This window comes from Barbus barbus (genome assembly GCF_936440315.1).
Source record: "Barbus barbus genome assembly, chromosome: 25".
Lineage (NCBI taxonomy): Eukaryota > Metazoa > Chordata > Actinopteri > Cypriniformes > Cyprinidae > Barbus > Barbus barbus.
In genome coordinates, this window is record NC_136753.1 from 27,921,353 (window position 1) to 27,946,429 (window position 25,077).

General features: G+C 34.8%; 1 protein-coding gene across 3 annotated transcripts in view; it reads left to right on the plus strand.

Moving 5' to 3' along the window:
* Positions 1 to 1,658: 1,658 nt before the first annotated feature.
* Positions 1,659 to 25,077, plus strand: part of LOC306844856 (protein kinase C and casein kinase substrate in neurons protein 1-like) — a 28,850-nt gene continuing 5,431 nt past the window's right edge. Inside the window, exons 1-5 of one of the 3 annotated variants that reach the window (XM_079377271.1) lie at positions 1,659 to 1,927; positions 22,278 to 22,391; positions 23,422 to 23,578; positions 23,759 to 23,994; positions 24,534 to 24,689. In XM_079377271.1, the coding sequence (XP_079233397.1) occupies positions 22,332 to 22,391; positions 23,422 to 23,578; positions 23,759 to 23,994; positions 24,534 to 24,689 (609 nt within the window). In that variant the 5' untranslated portion in view covers positions 1,659 to 1,927; positions 22,278 to 22,331. Of the gene's footprint in view, positions 1,928 to 10,926; positions 11,050 to 17,926; positions 18,204 to 22,277; positions 22,392 to 23,421; positions 23,579 to 23,758; positions 23,995 to 24,533; positions 24,690 to 25,077 lie in introns of those variants that run through there. The other 2 variants (XM_079377272.1, XM_079377273.1) reach the window with 2 other exon arrangements.

A 25,077-nucleotide genomic window follows, 5' to 3' on the forward strand; every position in this document is an offset into this window, starting at 1 on the left:
TGTTGCTAGCATGATTAGCGAGTGACTAGCATGTTTCTAGCATGATTAGCAAGTGACTAGCATGTTTAGCATGTTACTAACATGATTCTAGCATGATGAGCAAGTGACTAGCATGTTGCTAGCATGATTAACAAGTAACTAGCATGTTGCTAACATGATTAGCGTGTTGCTAACATGATTAGCATGTGACTAGCATGATTAGCATGTTGCTAGCATGATTAGCGAGTGACTAGCAATACTTTTAATATATTAGTAAATAAAACTTAAATTGCACTTAAGTTGAATTAAGGCCACGACTTTGCACAATTTAATTAAGTAAACTTAACAAATGACTTTTTACAGTGTTGACAACTGGCTGAATTAAAATAAGTTTACATATTTTATATTTTATTATATTTTTCATAATTTATTATTGCTAGTTACTTGTTAATCATGCTAGCAAGATGCTAATCATGTTAGAAACATGCTAGCAATATGCTAGTATCATGCTAGAAACATGCTAGGGACATGCTAGTCACTTGCTAATCATGCTAGCAACATGTAACATGCTAATCATACTAGCGACATGCTAGTCACTTGCTAGTCATGCTAGAATCATGTTAGTAACATGTTAATCATGCTAGAAACATGCTAGTCACTCGCTAATCATGCTAGAAACATGCTAATTACTTGTTAATCATGCTAGCAACATGCTAAGCATGCTAGAAACATGCTAGTGGTATGCTAGTCACTTGTTAATCATGCTAGAAACATGCTAGCAATATGTTAGTAACATGCTAATCATGCTAGAAACATGCTAGTCACTTGCTAATCATGCTAGAAACATGTTAGAAACATCTATCTAATCTATCTAAATGTTCGAACTTCAGGATTTTGCAACTGCTTTAAACTTTCAGTTTAGGCTTTCTCAAGCCAACCTAGACAAACTTTATCTAGTTTAACTTGAACTGAACAAAAATGAGAAAATGTTGCCTTGACAACTGGCTGAATTAAAATAAGTTTACATATTTTATAATATTTTTTATTATAATTTATTTCCAAGTAATAACTTTTGTTATCATTGTAGGTTTAGTTAAAAGTTAATAACCCTGGATATTATAAGTGGCAGGTTTAATGCAAAAATGCAAAGTAGCTAATGAATATTGTATCAAATATTGTGATGTCACCAAACATTTATTAGTTTTTAGTTTTTTTACTGCAGTATGCACACATTGAAGCCCAAGATTAGTAAGCATTACCAATATTTCACCAATAGGTGGCAAAAATGAACCCCTGTATATACCACATAGCTAAATTTCAGTACCATAGTATATACCATGGTATTAGCATCACTGCATCATGGTACTGTGCCACAACCTTTCTTTTATTTTTTGTTAAAACATCCCAACCGTGCAATTTTTTTTAATAGTCTGAATTAGGAGTTGAATGGACGAAAATTTGGAAAGTGAATGATTCAAATAAATTTCACATATTAGTTGATCTTAGTGCTGTGCTTATTTCAGTAAAAGTCATTAATATGTAAAGTGGGTCTCTTGGCTGAGCATCCCCCCATCTGATACACAACACTGGCTGTGTTCATCCGATACCTTTGTGTTTTACTGATGTTCGATACGCAAACGAATCGTTCATACGAACCGATTCATTTGAACAGTTTCGCAATGCGCGTGTTAACCACTTCACTGTAGCTAGACTGTAATGGTTACAGGAAATACATTAGTATTCCGTGTTCAACAAAATGTTTATTGAAACACTTATTTGATTACATGAAACTGTTCACTTCTGTGAACAGACTCGGTGACTTTGAGGCAACTCGCTAAAACGAACCGATTCCCTAAAACGAATCAGACGGCTCATCGTTATTGTGTTTTACTCGAGTGGAGGATCGTGTGTATCACAGAGAGGCTGGATTCTTCTTCATCTGTGTTTGGTATGTCTTAACGCATGCTTTTGTTCTCATTTAGCAGCAGAAATGAGGTTGCGTGTCGATATATGCGGACAGTCTTGCGTTATGTCCTTTATTTCTAAACGCTCGCGCAGTCTTTTAAGAACACTGCGGTTCTTCGCAATGCTGAACAGTGAACGCGGTGTGCACCTGAATTAATATGCATGTGTCGAATGAAGTTGAATTACATGAATAAATTAGACTTTTGTGCACCATTATAGACAATCATACCGTTTTGCATGCATTTAGCAAAATATGATGTATTGGAACAAAAATAAACTACTTAAAACCTATTATGTTAACTATTAATATTTTACTTTTAAAGCCATTTTACAGAGAGACTTAAGGATGATTGGTTTAATATTTATAGAATAATTAATGATAAGCTATGCACATGTATGTCATGCATATCTTTTCGGACATAAGCTTACAAAAAGTGTCATGGTGCAGTGATGGTATCATATGGCAATGCCATTACATGTACTAAAATATTACTTTTTCATACATTTTTGTACTTTTTTTATAAGTCTACCTTGTGTTTTTGTACCATATTTCAATAATATTGTTTAGAAACCTGTTTGCAATATTGGAAAATGTTGCTTTAAAGTTATGAATAGCTCATTAATTTGACTTAAATCATCCAGCTAAAATGAGTTAGCAACTTTTAGTTTAAAATTGACAGTTTTTGTCTTTTAAAAGGTTTGTACTAACAAAAAAACAAAAACGATACCAAACATTATGGTTTTAGACCTGGTACCATTGAAATACCTTGGAGTGCATGTGAATTAGGAATCTAATTTAGGGCACTTGTTATCCCAGTCCTCTATTCTGAGATCCACTATAGACCGTTTTAGTAAATGCAATCTCTGTTGCTCCCAAAGGAGACTTTACTGTCTTCTTGCATGATAAACTGCAAAGGTCTGCTTTAATGAATCAATAGCAGGTCTCACAGCTGTGAAGAAGATGAATCAGTACAACAGTGTGTTATTTGATTAGTAAATGTCTGATGTTTGTCTCTGTTGTCATTTAGTTTGGTCTTACATTTCTGATCCCATCTGTCTCCACCAACAGTAAATACACATGTGAGTGTGTGTCTGCAGTGAACACCAGATGTCCTTTTGACTTCTTCTGTTCAAGTCAAAGGTGAAATCCTCCCCTCGGAGGCTCTCGAACTGTCCAAGGTCCTGAATCGTCCCTTGGCACCTGAACTCTTTAGCTCTGGGTCAGTTCGTATTTGTTCTGCCAGCGAAAGCTTCTGATTTCTATGCAGTTTTAGGGGAACTTGTCATATCTTATACTTTAGATTCTATGTAGTGCTTAGTATTAATCTTATGTATATATAGATATATATACCAGCGCTCTCTCCACCCTCAATACCACGACTGAGGTGCCCTTGAGCAAGGCACCGAACCCCCAACTGCTCCCCGGGCGCCGCAGCATAAATGGCTGCCCACTGCTCCAGGTGTGTGTTCACGGTGTGTGTGTGTTCACTGCTGTGTGTGTGCACGATGGATGGGTTAAATGCAGAGCACGAATTCCGAGTATGGGTCACCATACTTGGCAGTATGTCACTTCACTTCACTTCACTTCACTTCACTTCATATATATATATATATATTTCTACATTTTCCATCTCATTTGTATGGAAGCTTGTTTCCACCACGGGATAAAAACCAAAAAGATAATTGCAACTTTTGATCTCACAATTGAGGCTTTTTTATATCTGACAATTGTCTCTGAGTTTATTTCTTGCAATTCTGTCATTTTTCTATCAGTTCTGTCTTTTGCAAGATGTAAAATTCAGTTTTTGTTTTCCACCACAGAATTAAAAATAAGAAAGGTAATTGTGACTTTTTATCCCACAATTCAGACATTTCTTCCCAGATTTGCAAGTTTATATGTCACAATTCTGAGGTTATATCTAGATCAGATACCTTTTTTTTATTATTCCCTGCCAGAAATGGACTTGCATACATTTGCTCTGTAGAATATTTAAGAAAACATGTTGCACAAGCTAGCACTGCGTTCATTTTCTGCAGAAGATAGTTTCCCCCCCGAATCCTTTCACCTGATGAAGTCAAAGCAGTAGCTCTTTAACTGGATTGTGTTGGAGGACTCATTCACCTTGATGGTTATATTGTTGAAATCTCGTTCTGAATCTGTCCTTCAGCCCCTATATAGCTTCAGATGGCAACTAAAACCAAGGAGAGAGTGTCCTTAGAAGCTTTTAACTAAACTCAAGGTACAATACAAGGTCCTTACACTCTGAACGCATATCAGTGGGAAAAAACTCTCAATGCATCTGAAGATATGCTTCAGTTTAAAACGCTGCTGAAATTCCTTTAGAAAGTAGATTATCATTGCATATTGCCTAATGTATCACATACTTGTATACTGTTCAGTACGCAGAGAGTAGCATACTGTTCCAATCTGAATGATGTGTCTGTTTGGTTGCATAACCAACACTGAATCATTTGTATTTTATCAGTTTAGGCAAGTTCATGGTCAAGCGCCTGTCACTGTGAAGGATGACCCAGAGTTCAGCAGGGCCATGTCATTGCTCACTTTAGGATGATTGGGGTCAAGGGTCAGGGTCAAAGGCACAGATTTTATCACCCGGGTACCTACTTTCACCCTTTACACCTCACGTGGGATTCCAACCTGTAACTTGGTTACAGTGCTAATTCCTGTTACTCTGATTTGTCATTTTTTTGCTAATTTTATTTGCTACCTAGTATTTGAATAATCAGTTTGGCATTGTATTTCTAAAGTTAATTCAGTACTTTATAAAATCCATTTAATATTTTATTTATAAAAATAATTTATAGAAAGAATATAATAATGAAAATTGTTTTATTTAGAATATTAATTTAGTATTTTATGAATTCAATTAATTTCACATTTTATTTATAACATTAATTTTAGTGTTTTATTCATAACATTTAGCATTTTATTTGTAAAATTAATTAATCCTTATATTTACTAAATATTTTTCTAGTATACTTAAAATCTATTTGGTATTTTTTTATTTATAAAGTTAATTCCGTAGTTTATTTGAAAGTGTAAGCTGATATTGAATTAATACAAATAATTTAGCATTTTATTAATAAAATTAATTCAGTGATTTATTTAAACATATAAATTGGTATTTTATTAATAAAATTAATTTTGCACTTTATTTACTAAATTAATTCAGTAGATTTATTAAATGTAATTTGTATTAACAATTATGTGTGTATTAATATGTATTTTATAAGCAAAATTAATTTAGAAAATTAATTCAGTATTTTATTCTAAAATGTAATTTAGTATTTTATTAATAAAATTCATTTTTAAATGTATTTATAAAAGTAATTTAGTAGTTTTTTAAAAGTTATTTTGTATTATTAATAGCATTATTTTATAGTTAGTTCAGTAGTTTATATATGTAATTTGGTATTTTTTTATTGAAATGAATTTAACATTTTATTAATAAAATTAATTGACTATTTTATTTATAAAATAAATGTATTTTGTACATTATATTCATATAAAAAAGTATTTGCTATTCCTTTGTTGTTATTTACATGATTCAAATCTATATGTGGTTTCAGTATAAAAAGTAGATTTTGATCTTTTTGTCATCATTTATTTTAGACAGTATAGGAAGAACAGAATTCTGTGGTAAAAAGAGAGAGATATATGATCAGAACATTTGAACCTGAGCTGCTGCAAAGAACCAGTATAGAGAGCATTTTAAGAGTCCAGGCCCATATGACGTCTTTTATAGGATAGATTACGCTGTTCTTTAAAGCCTTAGGGAATCCATGCAACAAGATCTCAGCTGCTGCAGCTCTCCAGTGTCGTATTACCAAGAGGCTGGCTTGCTTTTTGACAGATTCTCATGTGTGTCTGAGCCGGTGTGGATATCAGCTGCGCTGTGACCTTGCCTAACCACACGAACACGTGCAAATCCGCACAGATACGGCTCTGGCTGCTGCCCGATCCTTCATTGATCTCTCTCTGCAGTCTTGCCCAAGTTTCTGTCTGTCTGTGAGATGGACAGAGATAGAGGGAAACTAATTGAAGAGGTGGATGGTAGGACGTATCGATTGAGACTAAACGCTTGAGAGAAGAAGACACCAATGAGATGCTGAGGAGAGATGCGAGATTTATGCTTTGAACATTGCCAAGCAGCAAGTCTGCAGCGATCCGATATAAATAAACCGTTTCTCGGTTTCTAAACGTCTCTGAAGATACTTGTGCCTCATGAATGCTAAAAAGATGTGGGAGCGAGAACTAAGTGCAGTTTGTTAGATATTTCCACAACCCCACCCATAAGAAAGAAAAATCATGAATGAGAGCTCTGTAAAATCTCTATTGTTCTCCTAGACTTCTTTTTACCGACTAAAATTTGCCAAGATTGAATGTAATTCTTGTATACTTCAGTCTCTTAAAGGAATAGTGCATTAGGAACAGATTTGGAGAAATGTAGCATCACTTGCTCACCAATGGATGCTGTGCAGTGAATGGGTGCCGTCAGAATGAGAGTCCAAACAGCTGATAAAAACATCACAATAATCCACACCACTCCAGTCCATCAATAAATGTATTTTGAAGTGAAAAGCTGCATGTTTGTAAAACAACAAATCCATTATTCAGTTGCTTCTGGCCAAAATAGGAGTCCGTAATTCATAATTACACTTCCTTCAAAAAAATTCCTCCCCTGTTGTCCTCTATCATCAAAATCCATACACATATTTGTTTCAAACTGTTTTGGATTTGTATATTATTGGACACTCTGCTCTCTTTACTCTTAAAAAAAAGACTCTTTATTGGCATCAGTGTTTCATTAAGAATCTTTAACATTCATGGAACCATTCCAAGGTTCTTTACATTCTTTAAATGATTAAAATGTTCTTCACACTAAGAAGGAAATGGTTCTTTTAAGAACTGTTCAGTGAAACGTTCTTTGGGGAAACAAAAATAGTTCTTCAATGGCATCGCTGTGAAACCCCCAGTTTGAATCGTCTATTTTTAAGAGTGTTTTTTTGTTCAAATGGATTTCAGAGCGTCAGCGGTGCTGCTTTTCCGAGGTGTGACTGTCATCAGTGCTGTTAGCAGTTACGCAACCCCTCCAACACATTATTAAGACACACATGCAGGAGAGAGATAAAGGGAGGGTGCATCGCTCTCTTGAGGATTCACTGAATGAATGAATCACTCTCAGTTTATGACTCTTTTCCTACACAAAGCATCACCTGTTATGTTCAAACCCAAACACAGCTGTGGAGCTTTTGTATTTCACTAACACTAACATAGCACTTGAGTTCCATTAATCAGAGGTGTTTATTATTGCAGGAATCGCTGTTATTGCTCATGTTTAATGGTATTGTTAATGTTAACAGAAATTAATTCATCTTAACTATTAATCACTGATTGAAGTGAAGCTAGATAAATATTCAACTTAAACTTAAAATGAAAATTTGAAATGCTGTCTTAGCAAATAATGAGTTGAAGTAGTAAAATAACTAAAACTACAACAAAAATAATTATAACAGATATTATAAAAAATAAAAATGAAGACTAAAAATATACTAATAAAAGCTCATTAAAAATATGAATAAATACTCCAATAGTATTTAAATCATACTAAAATTACACTGCAGAGTTAATGATTTGAACAAACTCCAAAATCTGTTTTAAACATTGCCTCTGCCAAATGCAGAAACGAACAAAGTCATTATCTAATGCAATGGTTTTGCATAAATTGTATTAATTTTATGGCTTCTGTGGGAACGTAAATCCTGCCTTTAAGTTAAATAAGTCAAACAGCTTATTGATCATGCATATGCATTAACTGGACCAGGAAATCTGAGGTAAAGAGGCAATTTTTTATGTCATTGTTGTGAGATTATATTCAAAATTAAATTGTTTTCAAAGTTTCCTTTTCATCATTCTTTAAAGGAATAGTTTCATCCCCCTAAGGCCATGTAGATGAGTTTGTTACGTCATCAGAACAGATTTGGAGAAATTGCATCATTTGCTCACTAATAGATCCTCTGCAGTGAATGGGTGCCGTCAGAATGAGAGTCCAAACAGCTGATAAAAACATCACAATAATCCACACCACTCCAGACCAACAGTTAACATTTTGTGAAGCAAAAAACTGCTTGTTTGCAAGAAACAAATCATTGAGGCCCGGTTTCACAAAAGGAGCTTAGCTTAAGCCAGGTCTTAGTTAAATTAAGATATTTAAGCAACTTTGACAAAAATGCCTTAGAAGGAAACATTAAGGTGTGCATCTTGACACAGGACAATGACGCTGACATATTTTAAGATATGTCAGAGCAAGATATTTTCAGTTGAGACGGCTCAAACATGCATTTTCGTCTAGGACTGGCTTAAGCCTTGTCTGTGAAACCGGGAGTGATGTTTTTAACTTTAAACCATCGCTACTGATACGGGTACGAGTCCATAACGCTTCCTCCAGTGAAAAAGTCCATCTCCTGTTGTCTTTCACATCAAAATCCACATACATATTTGTTTAGAGCTGTGTCAGACTGTTTTGGCTTGTAAATGGTGCTTTCTGGTGATTCAGATAAGTCAACTTTTTCACTAGTGAAAGCAACATTGTGGATAGAAGACTTGTATTTTAGCATTTAAAATGTCTTCATGATGGATTTGTTTCTTACAAACACAGCTTTTAGCTTCTCAAGACGTAAATTGATGTACTGGAGTGGTGTGGATTATTGTGATGTTTTTATCAGCTGTTTGGACTCTCATTCTGACGGCACCCATTCACTGCAGAGGATCCATTGGTGAACAAGTGATGCTACATTTCTCCAAATCTGTTCCCATGAAGAAACAAACTCGTCTACGTCTTAGTTGGCCTGTGGGTGAGGGAAATATCAGCAAATTTAAAATGTTTGGGTTAACTACTCCTTTAATGCTAATCTAGTATACCAGTCAGTGTGACTGCAGTGAACATTTGTTGGCTCTCATGTCAAACAGATCCTGTCACTTTAGTGTTATTGAGCTCAGGGCTGTGTGTGTGTGTGTGTGTGTGTGTGAATGCAGTGTTGGTAATGGATGCTCTGTGCTGCCTCAGCCTCTGTATTTCACACTTGAATGCACAGAACAGGAGCCAAGAAATGTGTGTTAGATATCTATTTATTGTGTTCAGAGGCTCAAGCGTGAGGACGAGAGAGGCATGTACCGTACAGGTCTATCTTATGCAAAGGAACTTGGAAATAATATAAAGGCCTAAAAACTCATTTGTTGGTAGCTGCTGACTGCTCATTTTAGTTGTTATGCTTCATTTATGTGGCTAGTATTCGGTTTGCAGCGAGCTGCTCTTAGATTGGATTTCATGCTGAGGAACGAACCGAGAGAGAAAATACACGGCCTGAACATTAATATGGTTATTTAGGCACAGAATAGAAGAGCACCCTTTGAATTTCCCTTTGGGTCGTGGAGAAAATTGGACTTCTGAAGGTGAAGAAAAGGCCATTGTCAGCATGAACTGGGTTTGAACTCATGTGAAATTGGCAAGACATTAGCAGAGTGAATCTGCGAGGCTCATCTTTTGGAAATTAGCCAGTGCAATTAACCTGACTCGAGGCGCTGAGCTGGCTAAAGACGAAAAGACGAGTGACATACCTATCAAACTCTGATTCCCACGTAAACCCTGCATCATCTGTGTCATTATATGCACTGTGAGGATCAGTACAGTCACTGCAGAATAGAATAAAACACAACAACATTGCTTACGCTGTGTATATATATATATGGCTGGCAAATACAATTTTTTATCTAATTATTTATATGATGTGTCGATTTAATTAATCTAATTCATCGCAAATTACATTTGGCTGTGAAAATAAAAAAGAACAAAAAAATGAAAAAAGATTATTTAAAGCTATTTTTGTGTTAAATGAGAAAGTATTAAGTAGGCATTACAAATAGCTTTAGAACTATGGAACATAAAAGAAGTTAATATGAGAAACATTTTTTCGCTCATGCAATGGAAGTCATTGGGAACCAAAACAGCTTTGTTACCAACAGTTTTCAAAAACCTTCTTTTATATTCCACAACAGAAAGCAGGCCTAAGTCATTCAGGTTTGAGTAAATGATACGTTTTTGGGGTGAACTATCCCTTTAAAGTTTTTCCCCTTTTTTTGCAAAAACCGAAAGTCTGATTTAAAAAAATTAATAAAAATATTTCTTGTGCTTGTGCCACATGAGCGACGGAGTTAGAAGCATCATTTATTTCTGCAGCACAAACAGCACAGGACAATTTACACGCCAGATTTTAATACTTAAAATTATTGGTTTGTTCAAATCATTAACCCGCAGTATGAGCAATAGCCTGGCTTACTGCAAACTCTACTAATATGAGGCGTTTAGTTAGCCTATAGTCTCAGCACTGAGCATCTCAGCTATTGATATCTGCTGTCCTCAGCCTGGCCTGATCAATGCTATTGACTGGTTCCTGTGGTGTGCGAGATCCAGTCCACTGTGTGCTGAACAGCTTTTAGTTGCCAATTAGCACCGTTTTGCTCCCTTTTTTGGCCGCAATATTGAACAACACCGTATCCATCAGTATTAGTCCCGATACTTTAAAAAAATATTTATTCTCTCATTTAGAAATGTTTCTCTCACCTACGTTTTGGGGCATTAATACCCATGTCTGCTTCCCAATTCACTAGTATGCACTAAACGGTATGTACTAAAAAGGGGTGTGCAGCATGTAACAAATAGCATCCCTTCAGTGAAGACTTGACCTGAAATATGAGTTTGATTAAAAAATTTTTGATTGCGTCTGTCTTTTTAAGACTCAGTGTGTGGTAATGTTGACCTGTCATTGCTCTGGCTAATCATTGATCGACTGCCATCTTGCAGGGTGGGGTTGTCAAAGTTCACTTTAATGCATGACTGTGTGTCAGAGCAAATGTTTCTAAAGGAATATATACTGTGTGTGTATGTATCTGTAATAGAGAGTGGGTAGAGTTACGTTTGGCAGCTTTAGACACACCCATTAGTCCAACACTGGTCTGATGTCAGGAGTATCCAGTGTCACTCGCAGGTCCTGGAACATATTCCTCTTTTAGGCTGGATTTACCAGGTGAGGCATTGTCTTATACTGAACAAATATTTTAAGTCTAAATCAAATACCGAAAGTCTGTCTTGAGTAAATTATAGCATGTGTATGGGTGAATGTCACGAAAGGTTATTTCACACCAAAATCAAAAGAAATGTTATATTATATTACATTATATTATGCTTATCACTGTAAAAGGCATTTTTCAAGGTCGTAAATATAACAGAGATTATTAGAGTATATAAGAATATATATATATGTTTATAAAATATGTATATAAGTTTTTCTACTTCAGAATTTCATGTTTAATTCAATGTGCTACTTGCTATTTAATTGTAATTATTTGTCAAATTTACTAGTAATTGTTTCAAAGTAAATTCAACACTTTTTTTCAGTGTATACAATTTAAATGTGATTCCCAATATGTGAAAAATAGAGATATAGTGTAATTTATTTATTGACGTTATCATTTATTTATCATGATGTTTGTTGTATATATTGGCTTTGATTTTTGCTAAATTTATATAATAAATTAATTCCAGTAATTTTTTATGTAATAGAGCAATTTTAGGATTTACAAAATAAAACCAAACATCTAAATACATTATAAAAATGAAAATTTGAGAGCAAAATGTATTTAATCATCACATAAATAATGTAATTAAAAGTAATTTATTTGTTTTCAAAATATAATTTCTTTCATTTGATTTTGCGGTGAAATGTAATTTATTGGAAAGTTAGTCAAGATGACAAAAGCTGAACATTTGTGAGTTATATTGAATGGTGATGAATGAATGAAATTCCAGTGACATCAGATGTCAGTTATGCAAATATGCCTGTAAGTATCACATTAATAAAGTGACATCATGCATTACGATTGAGGTGCTTGAGGATGTGTTGAAGTTTCCCTCTCAGCTCAGGAAATTACGTCTTCTCTTATTTCAGTACCGTCACCTTTCAGAACTGCTCTAATCAACTCGATGTAGAGCCGATAGGCGGAAATTGTGTCGACTTGTGCAGGGCAGCGTGTCAGCGACGGCCTCGGTGTGTTTGGACATCCAGCCTGTTTTTGTTGGCCGTGTGGAGAGCTTTTGGGAGAGAGGTGTTTAGTTTCGGTGCAGGGTGCCGCTTGAATATGCTTTATTTATAGCTGCAGACAGCAAAGAGAAGCCAATCATTGCTGAGGAGAATAAGGGATAGAAAATCACTCATTTAAATGCAGAAAAAGGACATTGAAAGAATACTGGTGTAGGCTTTACTCTGATACGTTTTTATAAACATTTTCAAACTGCATTGGCTTATGCTGATCAGACAGAAACCGCTTCTGCACATTTTCATTTTTAACAGTGATAGAAATGCATATAAAACTGTATAATAAATAAAATGTATAATATAGATATAAAAAGTAAAAAAAAATATATATATATTTTATAAAAAGTATTTATAAAAGTAAAAAAGTATAAAATATATTAACAAAATTAGTAGAATTTTTATAAACTTTAAAATATATATATATTTACTTTGAAGCAATTTTCTATATCTTCTGTTTTATTATTTATTATTACTGAATCAACTTGACTTTATTAGTTTACAGGATTGTTCTTTAAGGTTGCATCTGCACATTTTAATAGTACTATTTTAGTATTTGTAATATTTATAAAAAAAAAATGAAATTATAAAATGCCACAAAATAAAGCATATTACAATTAGTGTAAAATATTTTTTTCACTCAGAAGCTTCTTATGCTATTTACAAATAATTACAAAGAAATGGTGAGCATTTTTATATGCATTTATATTAAAATATTGTATTAGATTAGGACAGTAAAATGCTAAATTGAGGGATGTTCAGTTGGCGTCTCATATTTTGGACCCTGGTAATAAAAAAAAAACATCACCATTTCTCTTTTTTGCAGTTCACTTCCAAATCCTGACAAAAATTTCTACAAGTATAAATATTCCAGATATTTTCTCAATTGATGTGATGTCAAACAACGCGTGATAACTATTCAAGAATGATCTAGTTTTCCATGGACTAAATAGCATGTGACACTGTTGGACATCTAAAACATTGTGTCAGTTTCTCAAATGTAAAGCTGTTTATCAGAATAGATGTCCATACAGCATCTTATGAGACCTTTGCAAGAACTTGAAGTGGTTGTGTATGAGGAAATCAGCATCGTGAGCCGTGACATCAGATCTGGAGTGACATCACACATGCGTGATGAAGCATTTCAGCCAGCCGAGAGAAAATACAGCCCACATGGCTCAAGTTATAGCGCTTTTGACATATGCGGGTATGCAGGGACTCTAGAATCGTTTGTCTCTGTGATCCGTTAACTGAAGGCAATGAATTATTCATCAGCCCTGGGCTCAGAAGAACAGCTGATCATAATCCTGCCACTCTTGCATTTTCGGAAATGGCAAACGTGCACTGAAAATAAAAATGGTGTAGGATTTGCTGGCAGTTTTCACACAGAAATTGCCAGTAAATTTAACAAATTATTACAAAGAAATAGCAACACATCGAATTAAACGTCACATTTTGAAGTAGAAAGACTGAAACTGAATGCACGACAATAATACATTTGAAAAAAAATTTTACAGTGTGTTTTCACAACTTTTAGAGAGAAAAAAACTTTTTCTGAGAACATTCCCTGTTAGCAGTATATGTGATAAAACAGCTTATTGGCAGCTGAAAGCATGATCAAATTAGATAAAGTTTTCAGCAAACGAACATACAAAGGAAAGAGAATATGTTTAAAAGAATGACTAACAAGCATCAGAATTCTTTAGAATTCCATGGAACTCTGTGCAGCTCGAGTCGTCAGGCTCTGTGATCTGGAAGCGCTTGTATGTTTGAGGAACGGGAGCGGCGTATAGGCTGTGCTTGTCTTCATTGATCTGCAGGTCTCATGAGTGCTGCAGTGGAGGACTGCAGTCCCTGCAGATATACAGACCTTCATTCAACTATTCCTTACAATAGATGTAAGAGCGAGTTTTTATACACTGTAAAAATCATTTGTCAGGTAACCAAAAATTTGGTAATATATAAATTAACCATTTTTAAGTAAAAAAAAATGTATCATCTGAAAAAATGTGTTACATCTGATCAGACAGAAATAGCTTCAATGAATATAAAATAGCAAAAATATAACAATAAAATTATATAAAAAAAAGAGTTAGCTAAGTATAAAATATTTAAGTATAATATATAAAAATTTGTATAAAGTTATTTTATATTATTTTGTACTATACAAATAGTATAACATTTCTCAAATAAATTATTCAATCTAAATTATATTTATACATTTTTTTTTTACCACCCAAATAGCCACTGCATTGCCATAAAAATGGGTAAATTTCTTGAAGGTTTGAGTATGTGTATGTGTGGGCTTGACTTCTGCTGCTCATGCTGTTCCTCCTGCTGACTGATCAATAAGAGTCAGTTCTCCTCCTCATCCGTCTCTCATTACGTCCTTCTTCACTCCATCCTTTTTGCTTCTACCTCATGTGAGGTTGGTGGTTTGAGGCACACCAGAGAAATATACTGCAGATTTTACTTACAGTATATGTAGCATTGGTGTTTAACATTTTAACAATAATCCACTTGTTATTTAAGGGGTCCTGCTTCACTCTTTGCCTAAAAATTCCCCCGGTAGAAACACATATCTTTAAGTTATCTCTAACTTTTGATATAATTTCCATTTTCTTAGCTGGGTTTCTCTTTAGCTGTGCTGCCCTACAAAGGCAAAAGACCTTAACTTGCTGAGAAAAATGACTTTAAAGTTTTTTACTTGTCCAGCCAAATTAATTATAGGTAGGACACTGGAAATTTGGAAATGAGGTGTTTTAGTAAAAATGATCTACTTTGAAAAATTGTGAGCTCAAACTGGTTTTGTACCCCTATTTTGAAGTTAATGTACTCTGCCTTTGCATAGTGAGAAGTCACACCAAAGCAAAAGACAGTAACTTCCACATTATCAATATTTTGTCGCTGATCAACATTTAAAAAATCGTTATAGTAACACCTGTTTAAAATCTAGTGATCATGGGCTATCTCATATATGCTATTGCATATAGTAATGTGACTGTGTTAATTGTTTTTATTTTTTTGACCGTTACAAGCAGACTAAAAGTTAAATGTGAGTGGATAACGTTTTGCAACCAATTTATTTGCTATGCTCAGTAACGTAAAAGAATGCTAGTCATAGCATAATTGCTTATACTGACTTGAATGAAATAGCCTAACCTAAAAGAACGATTTGTGGATTTATGTGAACGCCAGCAAGCAGGCATGCTCAGAAATGCGTGTGGATTAAACATCTTCGACGACATTCAGTGCCATGGATTGATTTTATCGGGTTACAAGAAAAGGTAGGATATGGATTTAATTGCGAACTGTTAGGCTACTGATTTTATGATTGATCATGCTAACGTTACATGCTACGGCATTCAAGTACACACGATTCCGACTAGAAGTGACAGCCTGGTGAATAATCTGCACTACAAAAAGGGGAAAAAATCTTTAAAGGTTATTCACGATTATGTATTGCTGCCAAGGTGTCTAGTCTTTACAGTGCTTTGTTATATGGAGCTGTTTGGTAGATCGCGATCTATCTAATTTGTTTGTCTTCACCGTAAATAAAATGCGGCAGACTTTAATGGACAGTCAAAAAAGGCAGAACACCTTCTAACTCCAAGCCGTAACCGTAACTTCATTTTAACGCACAGTTAAACAAAGTCAGAACGCCATAACTCAATCTGAGCGTTCCAAACAAAGTGAAAGAGCGGTAACTGGTGTTATATGGTGTTCTGCCTTGGTTTCTCTGGGGCTTTTTGAAGTTACGGTTGAGACGACACATTATTTTCTCGAAAAAACAACAAAATTGACTCAAGATACTCATGTACATGGTAAAGGATGTCTTGAATGTCCCAAAATTATCAATAACTAATTTTCAACAAAAATCAAAGTTACGGTCTTTTGCTTTTGCACAGCAGTGTGAGTGACTGTGATGTGTTTGAGGGCTGTCGACATGCACACATAGCCATACTACACCTTCAGACTTTGAACAGCAGTCGAGCAGCTTCAGATAAGTTATCTGAACCCAGCCATAGCAGCATTCCTTTGAGCGTCTGTGATGTTGTTAGACTCCATTCATCACGGTTTTGTCCTGACGAGGACACTTTTATTCAGGACATTCTGTAATGCTGAAAGGTGTCATATAGTGTGTTTTTAATGTTTTGGATATATACAGTATATACTTAAATGATTACTGATTTGTCAAAAGAGTTGCAGGAATAGTTCATCTAAAACTATTGGGTTTGAATGACACGAGGAAGAGTAAATGATATGAGAATTGTTGTTTTTGGGTGAACTGTCCCTTTAATAAGTCTCATGGCACAAGGATGTATTAAATTGATCAAAAGTGACAGGAAATATAGTAATATAGTACTTAAATAAATAAATTTGGAAAATTTAGCAATGAGCTGGACAGATGATATATCTCTGTGGGCAAGTAGTAGGTGATCATGTATCTGCATAAGGAGGAGTTGGGGATGGAGGAGGGTGCAACCGACTATGGCAAGTGTGAGTATGGATGAACTTATATAACTTATTAATTGTAGTGGGAGGGGTTACGATCAGCTGAGCGTGAGCTGATGCAGCAGGCACGCCGTGGTCTGCCTGAACTACGCTTGAGCTCCATTCGTCGCTCAAACTAAATGGTTCTTGAGCAGCAAATCAGCATAATAACATGATTTCTGAAGGATCACTGAAGACTGGAGTAATGATGCTAAACATTCAGCCTTGCTTCACAGGAATAAACTGGATTTTAAAACATATTCAAACAGAAAGCAATTGTTTAAATATTTCACAATGTTACTGGGTTTACTGTTTTTAATCAAATAAATGAAACGTTGGTGAGCAAAATAGACTTCTTTCAAAAACATTAAAACATCTTACAGACCCCAAGGTTTGAAAGGTAGTATATATTTAGAATAATTAAATCTGCTTATATTTTTGGTATTTCCAAAAGCAAACAAACTGGTTAGACTGTATTTAACTATAACTTAATACTGAACTGTATTACTGGCCTGATGAGAAATGAGAAATGTATGCTAGGCTTTGGTTGGTAAAAAGTTGTTAACATGCCACTAGACATTATTATGTCCCTGTCTTTTTATAACACAGAAACTCATTCATCAATCATTGACATCACTGTATTTAATACCGTCATGGAAAAATGTCAGGAAAATTTCCATCGGATCTATCATTCCTGGTCTTTGTTTATCATTTTCATATTATATATTAATGACATTTCACATATATCACATAACTGTGAAGCATCATTTTAATTATTTCATGAGATTGTTTTATCATACTAGTATAACTGGAATAAAAGGCTATACATTTATAATTATGAAGGAAATTTATTGTAAACAGCACCAATAGTCTTCAGTGTTTTGTAAAAAAAAAAAAAAATAGAACCCTTAAAGCTGAATTCCAATCCAATATAAAATATTCTTAGTTAGAATTTTATAGAATTTCTGTGAGATTTGTGAGACTTTCTCTAGTCAGTCTAATCTTTTAATCTGATCTGATCTTTAAAAATGACTTTAGTGTAACCTAATGTACCGTCATATTAATTAAATAAGTTTTATATTATTTTCATATAAAAATAGATTTTTATAATATATGCTATATACTATAAAATAAGTTAATAAAATAATACAATTCTGTTGAAAATAGTACCGAATATTGTCTTCCGTGTTGTTTTTGTCGAAAATAAATAAAGCCTTAAGCTGAATTCACCCCCTTCACCCCAAGCCCCCCCCACCCCCCACCACCTCACTCTGTCAGAATAATTCAAGTCAATGTGATTAGTCTCTCTCTCTCTCACACACACACACACACACACACACACTGCTGCTGCACTTGTGAACACCCACTTTTTTCACCAAGACCTGTTTTTAACTACCCAGCATTAGAGATACAGTGAGTTTGACTGCATCTGCAGTTACTCTAAAGCCTAACGAAACGCTTAACCCAGGAACAAAGAGGTGAATCTGAACAAAAGTGTGTAGAGGAGCCGCAGTTGGGTTGGTTTTTGGCGGTGGAGGGTCCCACGTGCCTGGGATCTGAAGGCAGCCTGTGCCCTGCCTGAACGCGGGGGATCGGTGAGCCTTTTGTTGCTTTTCCTCTTTTGTCGTGGCTGGAGCGTTCGTCATCAGTATGGAGGAGATGATGCATGTGTTGGAGGAGAGCTTTGTTTGGGGGAAGCGTGGGGTTTTGTTTTTAACTGTGATTCGTATTTACATTCATGCATTTGGCAGACGCTTTCGCGCTGCTTGCATTGCATTCAAGGTACACATTTAATTATGATTAGTTGAGTTTATCAGAGTTACATGCTCATGCAACTGGCTGGAGTCTCTGTTTTTGTGTGTATTTTAGTGCATTCATACATGCAGTGACCTTTGATCTATCGGCGTGTAGATTGTATTTGAATGTGCTTGTATTATTTAATACGGTCTCACATCATTTGAAATGAGATAAAGATAGTATTAAATGCCATGATAAGGTTATCTGACTTATTTGAAGACATTTTTAATGTGATCTAAATATATAAAGTGATTCAAGTTTATGATCTTTAATAATGTGGCATGTTTTATGCATTTGTGATGCAATGTTTTGAATGTTGCTATGATCTAAGTCAATCAACAGTTTAGGATGCCCAACCACTTTTACAGTTCTTTTGTCTGATGTGCCAAATAGAGTCATGTGCAATGACTAAAACGCCGCCCACTGCCGCCACATCAGTTTGAATGGATTAACTGAACATGCTGCCCAAATTGAGGCCATTTTGCCAAATTGTTTTTAAGCAACTTGCACAATCATTTCTTTAACCCTGCAAAGTTTTTTTGAAGCGTTAGACAAAATATTTTTCAAAAGTTGCATATGTTTTTTTTTTTGGAGTATTTGATACATCAGGCTTTTATTGTTTATTTGGATCCCCATTAGCTTCCACAAAGTGGTTGCTAGTCTTCCTGGGGTCCACAACTCATATAGGATGTCTCCTATATGATGCAGAGGAGAATATAGAGCTCAAACTCAAGAAAAAAGATCTCAGGTTTATTAAGAAGCTCAAACTGAGCAAAAGTGTGCAAGATGCTGATATTTATGTGACACAAGTTAGAAATTCTGGTTCTAATGTAAATCAGATATTTATTACCGTATAGCAGATATTTATATAAAATCTTTATCATAAAAGCTTTGTAATTTTAAAACATATAATGCAATTTAATACAATACATGATGATGAGAGATGAACAAATAAATATAAAACATGATTTTTATATTTAAAAGAAAAGGATTTATGGATAGTTAAATGAACCAAAGAGGCTTCAGTCCATAAAGTGTTCATTTTGAAGAATTACCGTAACACTTTACAATAAGATTCCATTTGTTAACGTTAGTTAACAACATTAGTGAACATAAACTAGCAATGACAAATACTTCTAAAGCATTTATTCATCTTCATTTTGATTCCATCATTTACTAACACATTATTAAAATCTAAAATTGTATCTATTGATATATAATATTTAATGGACCTGGGCTAAACATGAACTAACAATGAGTTGTATTTTTATTAACTAATGTTAACAAAGATTAATAAATACTGTAACAATGTATTGCTCAATTTTAGCTAATGCATTAAATATAGTTAACAAATGGTAAAGTGTTACCATCATTACTTACAATATTTGCCAATTTGCTTTATAAAAATGAGTAAAGATTTCACAGCAAAAAGACACATGAACCACAATCTGAAGGTGGACGTTTGTATAGTGATACTAAAAGGCTTTGTGATACTATCAATCAGATGATCACACAAAGGATTGTCTGCAACATGTAGATCACTTAAAAGCCTTTGAAATTTGCATATCAGATATGATCCAGTAGGCCTTATAAGGTTTTATTTGTTGCTAATTTTGGTGCATTTGTGCCATCATTGCTTTTGTCTCTCTGAACTGTGTTCACATTTATTGGTTTTCAATTGACACAATTATTATTCAGCCCCCCTTCCGGTGTCTTAATAAATAACCGGAGGCCCTTAAATCAGAACGTCTCATCTTGTCAGGTCTGAATAATGGCATGACATCATCATGGCTCGCCTATAATTTTATTATCATTGCAAACACTCAGAAGTCACTTGAGTCATTTGTCAATGTCGTTTTCGTAGTACGCCTTCAGCGAGCCATAATATGGCATTCATAAATTTTCTTCCAAGGTTATATTAGATGTCTTAAGATTTTATTGTGCGTTCAGGTCATATTTGTATGATACTGTGGCATCGGATTTGTCTCTTGTGTCTGGGTTCTCCTTCATTTCCTTCAGTGTTTTCACTTTGATTGATGTCTATCACTTCAACGAGATGGTTGTCAATCACTGACAGAGAGTTAAATTATCATCATGATATAAACTGAAGCCGAGAGTTTGTTTCCGGGCATAATGTGGCCAGATATAAAGTGGCAGTGGGATTTAATCATACTGAATCAACAGATCTAGTTTCCACATGATTGCTAAAAGATTCCTCCAGGGCTGTTTTGGGCTCCACTTTGTTGTTTTTTTTTTTTGTTTTTGTGTCAATGATTTAACAAAAGGCATGTAACCAAATTACATTTTTAATATTGAAGAGGCTACTTGGGTTGGTTATCAGTGACAGGTCACCCATTAAGTTTATAAATTAGTCTTGAATGCTCAGAAAACTAAATTCATGCCTAACACAAAACAAAAGACTTAACTTCTCATGCTTTTTGGACTATTTAATGGAATAGTTCACCTAAAAAAATGAAAATTTGCTAAAAATGTACTCACTCTCAGGCCATTCAAGATGTAGATGAGTTTGTTTGTTCATAGGAACAGATTTGGAGAAATGTAGCATTGCATTGTTCACCAATGGATCCACTGCAGTGAATGGGTGCCGTCAGAATGAGAGTCCAAACAGCTGATAAAAGCATCACAAGTAATCCACATCACTCCAGTCCATCAATTAACATCTTGTGAAGTGAAAAGCTGCGTGTTTAAAACTAATTTAGACATTTTTTTTAGGATTCTGACTTAACGATTTATCACGTTTTTGCTTTATTTGAATCAGAATGCATGAAACAGAACCACTGCATTTTAATTTAGATACAAACAAACATGCTACATGAGCAGCTTTTGATGTAAATTAGATATAATTTCACAATTTGAAGCAAAAACATAATGGTCTGACCTTAGCTTTGTGAAATCATGCCACATGAATGAAACAAATTCACTCTCTGCCAGGAGGTGGCGCTTATGGAACAGCTGTGAGATTTGAGCGTTTCCTTGGTTACAGCTGGTTAAGATGAATAGAAGATACCATCTAAACAGATGCATTCATGTCAATCCCCACTCCCAACTGAGCATGTAGGATTTTCTTCCGATATTTTGCGCATGGTGAAGTGAGTTACCTCACGCGTTCGTCTTCAGCGTCTCTGGCCTCAACAGCCGTTTATAGTTGGTTCGTTTAAGCATTAATTGTGTTCTAAAAGTTCTCCAATCATTAGTCAGAAGTGTATGCAGTTAACGTCGCTTAGCCGCTTGTACTGGTATGTCATGTTTTTGCTTTGTTTTTTAATTCATACCGTGTCTGTAATTCAAACCGATTTACCGTTTGAACCAGTACATCGCCCAGCTGTCCAAAATACTACTTCATAATTCATAAATAACGCTCATTAACACTCACCAACATCTTTGTTTAGAGCTGTTTTGGACTGTTTTTGGTTGTAAACTTTGCTTGATCTCATAAGAGACAACTTTATCACTGTAGAAAGCAATATTATGGATTATGGAAGCAACAGTTATAAGTTAAAACGTCTTGATGGATTTGTTTCATACCAACTTGTAGCTTTTTGATTCACAAGATGTTAATTTATGTATTATCTGTGGATTATTGTGATGATTTTTTAGCTGTTTGGACTCTCATTCTGACGGCACCCATTCACTACAGAGCATCCATTGTCAACTATTCTCTTAAATTACTAAATGCATGGTCCAACTTGATATTTTGATGTTTTAAATGTATTTCACAAAGCATCATTTTCATGTAGGAGGTCCTGTTAGGTTGGTATAGAGGGTAAAATACTTTACTTTGTTGTTCTTGGTAAGTTTTTGCACAATAGTGCTTATGTTCTCATCACTTTTGTCATTTCTCTTTTCTGCAGTACATGGTGAATTTCATTTGTTAGCTTCAGTCCTGCTCTGCCAAATCTCACAGCATGTCGGGTGCCTACGATGAGTCCGCCATGTCCGACGAGACCACGGACAGTTTCTGGGAGGTCAGGCTCAAAATCTTTCTGCATGTTGTTTTTGAATATTATTAATCACATGTGTAGGTTAAATATCTCATTTGTCCAGGCATGTACCTGTAGGCAACCACGACTGTGAAGCGCCGGTGGTTTATTAGATGCCAAACATGCTGTTAGCGACTGTCACGTGATGTTGTATCATATTGACTAATCGACTTTCAGTGATGTGGAAGTGTGTCATGCATCCAAAGGGAACCAAACATTATATTGATCAGCTTGGTATTAATATAGTATTAGAAGTAAAACTGTGTCATTGTTGTTGATTTATCTGCCATAAATTGTAGAGCAGACTCTAGTAAGATCCCATTCACTTTCTCCACAGAGAAATCAATTTTTAACAGATAATATAAACCTTTCAAGCCAGACCTAGCGTGAGGGTTGAGATTGCTACAAACAAGTAAATGTCATTTTGACTCCAAATAAAAATGTGTTTAATAGAATACAATTTCAAAAAAAAGAGAAAGCTTCCAAATGACGTTATTAAGTATCCCGATGCTCTTAAACTAAGTAATTATAAAATATATTATATTTAATTAAAAGTATATAATTTATATTTTGGTTGATTAAGAAGACGGGCTATGTCTATACTGTTATACTACTCTTACCATTGCTGTAGTATATAGTATGCATACGGCACACACTATGCAATTTTATTTTTATAGTTTTTGTATTAGGTATATCATTTTTTCATGATATATTATGTAATACATATAAAAGAACAGTACAATATTAATACTATATATTACAATATAAAACTATTGAGAGAACAATTTTTTTTGATGATTTTAATATACTTTTTACATTTCAAATCAAAATTTTATTGGTTGGTATTATTTTTATTCTTATTTTAGATTAGATTAGATTTGTTTGTTGTATGTTTTTTTTTAAATCCATATGGAACCAAGGACACTGAAGAAGTGGACAGTCACTGTTTTCTATTGAATTTACTGCTGCCCTGTCCGTGACTTGACCTATTTCAGAATGTATCCATGTTTCTCAGGTTGGGAACTACAAGCGTACAGTAAAGCGAATCGAGGATGGCCATCGACTCTGCAATGACATGATGAGCTGCATCCAGGAGCGTGCCAAGATCGAGAAGGCCTATGCCCAGCAGCTCACCGACTGGTCCAAGAGGTGGAGACAGCTGGTGGAGAGAGGTGCTGAATGATTGATGATGTGGCCACGGAGAACTGTGTTTGTGCAGAAATCCTTGAATAGATTTAAAGTGACAATCTTAAAAGCAAATGTTTTGTTGCTTTTTAAGCTAAATAAGCCTCTCTTTCACCCTCGCTTTCTCACTCAATCAGTTTTAATGCGTGGTTTATTGCTGCTCGCAGGGCCGCAGTACGGGACATTGGAGAGAGCCTGGGTCGCTCTGATGACAGAAGCAGAAAAGGTGAGCGACTTGCACCAGGAGGTGAAAAATAACCTGCTGAACGAGGACTTGGAGAAGGTGAAGAACTGGCAGAAAGAGGCCTACCACAAACAAATGATGGGCGGCTTCAAAGAAACCAAAGAGGCAGAAGAGGGTTTCCGGAAAGCCCAGAAACCTTGGGCCAAAAAACTCAAAGAGGTGAGGAGACAGAGCTTTGTGACACTTTCTATTTTAAATATGCAATGTGCAATGCTGTTCTTTTGAACTTTGTATTTTTCAAAGAATCCTGGTAAATAAAATGTATATGGAATACTAGACTAGAGTATATTTACCTAGTATACAACAGAGCACTGTGTGGGACAACTAGGCTATATCCCAGAATGCAATGTGCTCAACTTTACATTGCATTTTTAGAGTGACAATAGAAACAGAATCAATATCAATACAATTTTACATTTAAAAATACAAAATAATACATGAATTAAACGCACAATGCAAGGCGGCATACTACTATTTGAAATGTTTGTCATTAAGTAATGTGTTCTGTTTCACATACACAGCAAGCAGTGCTCTAGTATTCCACTGCAAATATAGCCATAGACAAAAACTGACTTGATGCACCTTTAATGTTATGACTTGGAGCTACAAGATATTTTGGAAATATCTTTGCTCAAATCTACAAACAATTGACTTAAATTGATTATGCTTATCAAGTTCATCTTATCTTCAATCTGCAGTTGGAAACAGCAAAGAAAGTGTACCACATGGCCTGCAAAGAAGAAAAAATTGCATCCACAAGGGAGGCCAATAGCAAAGGAGAGGCGTCAGTCACATCAGATCAGCAAAAGAAACTCCAGGAGAAGTTGGACAAGTGCAAAAACGATGTTCAAAAGGTCAGGCAAGGAAATAATGCATATTATGCACAACATGCATTTTTAATAACAATTTCATAACCAAAAGTTATGTTTACGGTCATGAACTTACATCGAATGTCTATGGAACAACTGGGACTTTCCTTTAAATTGTGTGCATGGCCTAAATTATTGTCAATATTTGGTTTTATATTTTAGCAGTATCCATAAAATGTTGACCTGCAGGCCTGGTTTCTTTCGATTAACGTATTTTATGTAAAATTCATGTTGCACTTTATGTGACATTTCTTTCACCCGTCTGTTAACAATTTTTTTTTTTTAAAGTTCAACACAATAGAAGCAACAGACGGCAGAGAATGGAAATATCCTCTAGCAATTTCATCCACTATTCATTACACCAACAGGTCCA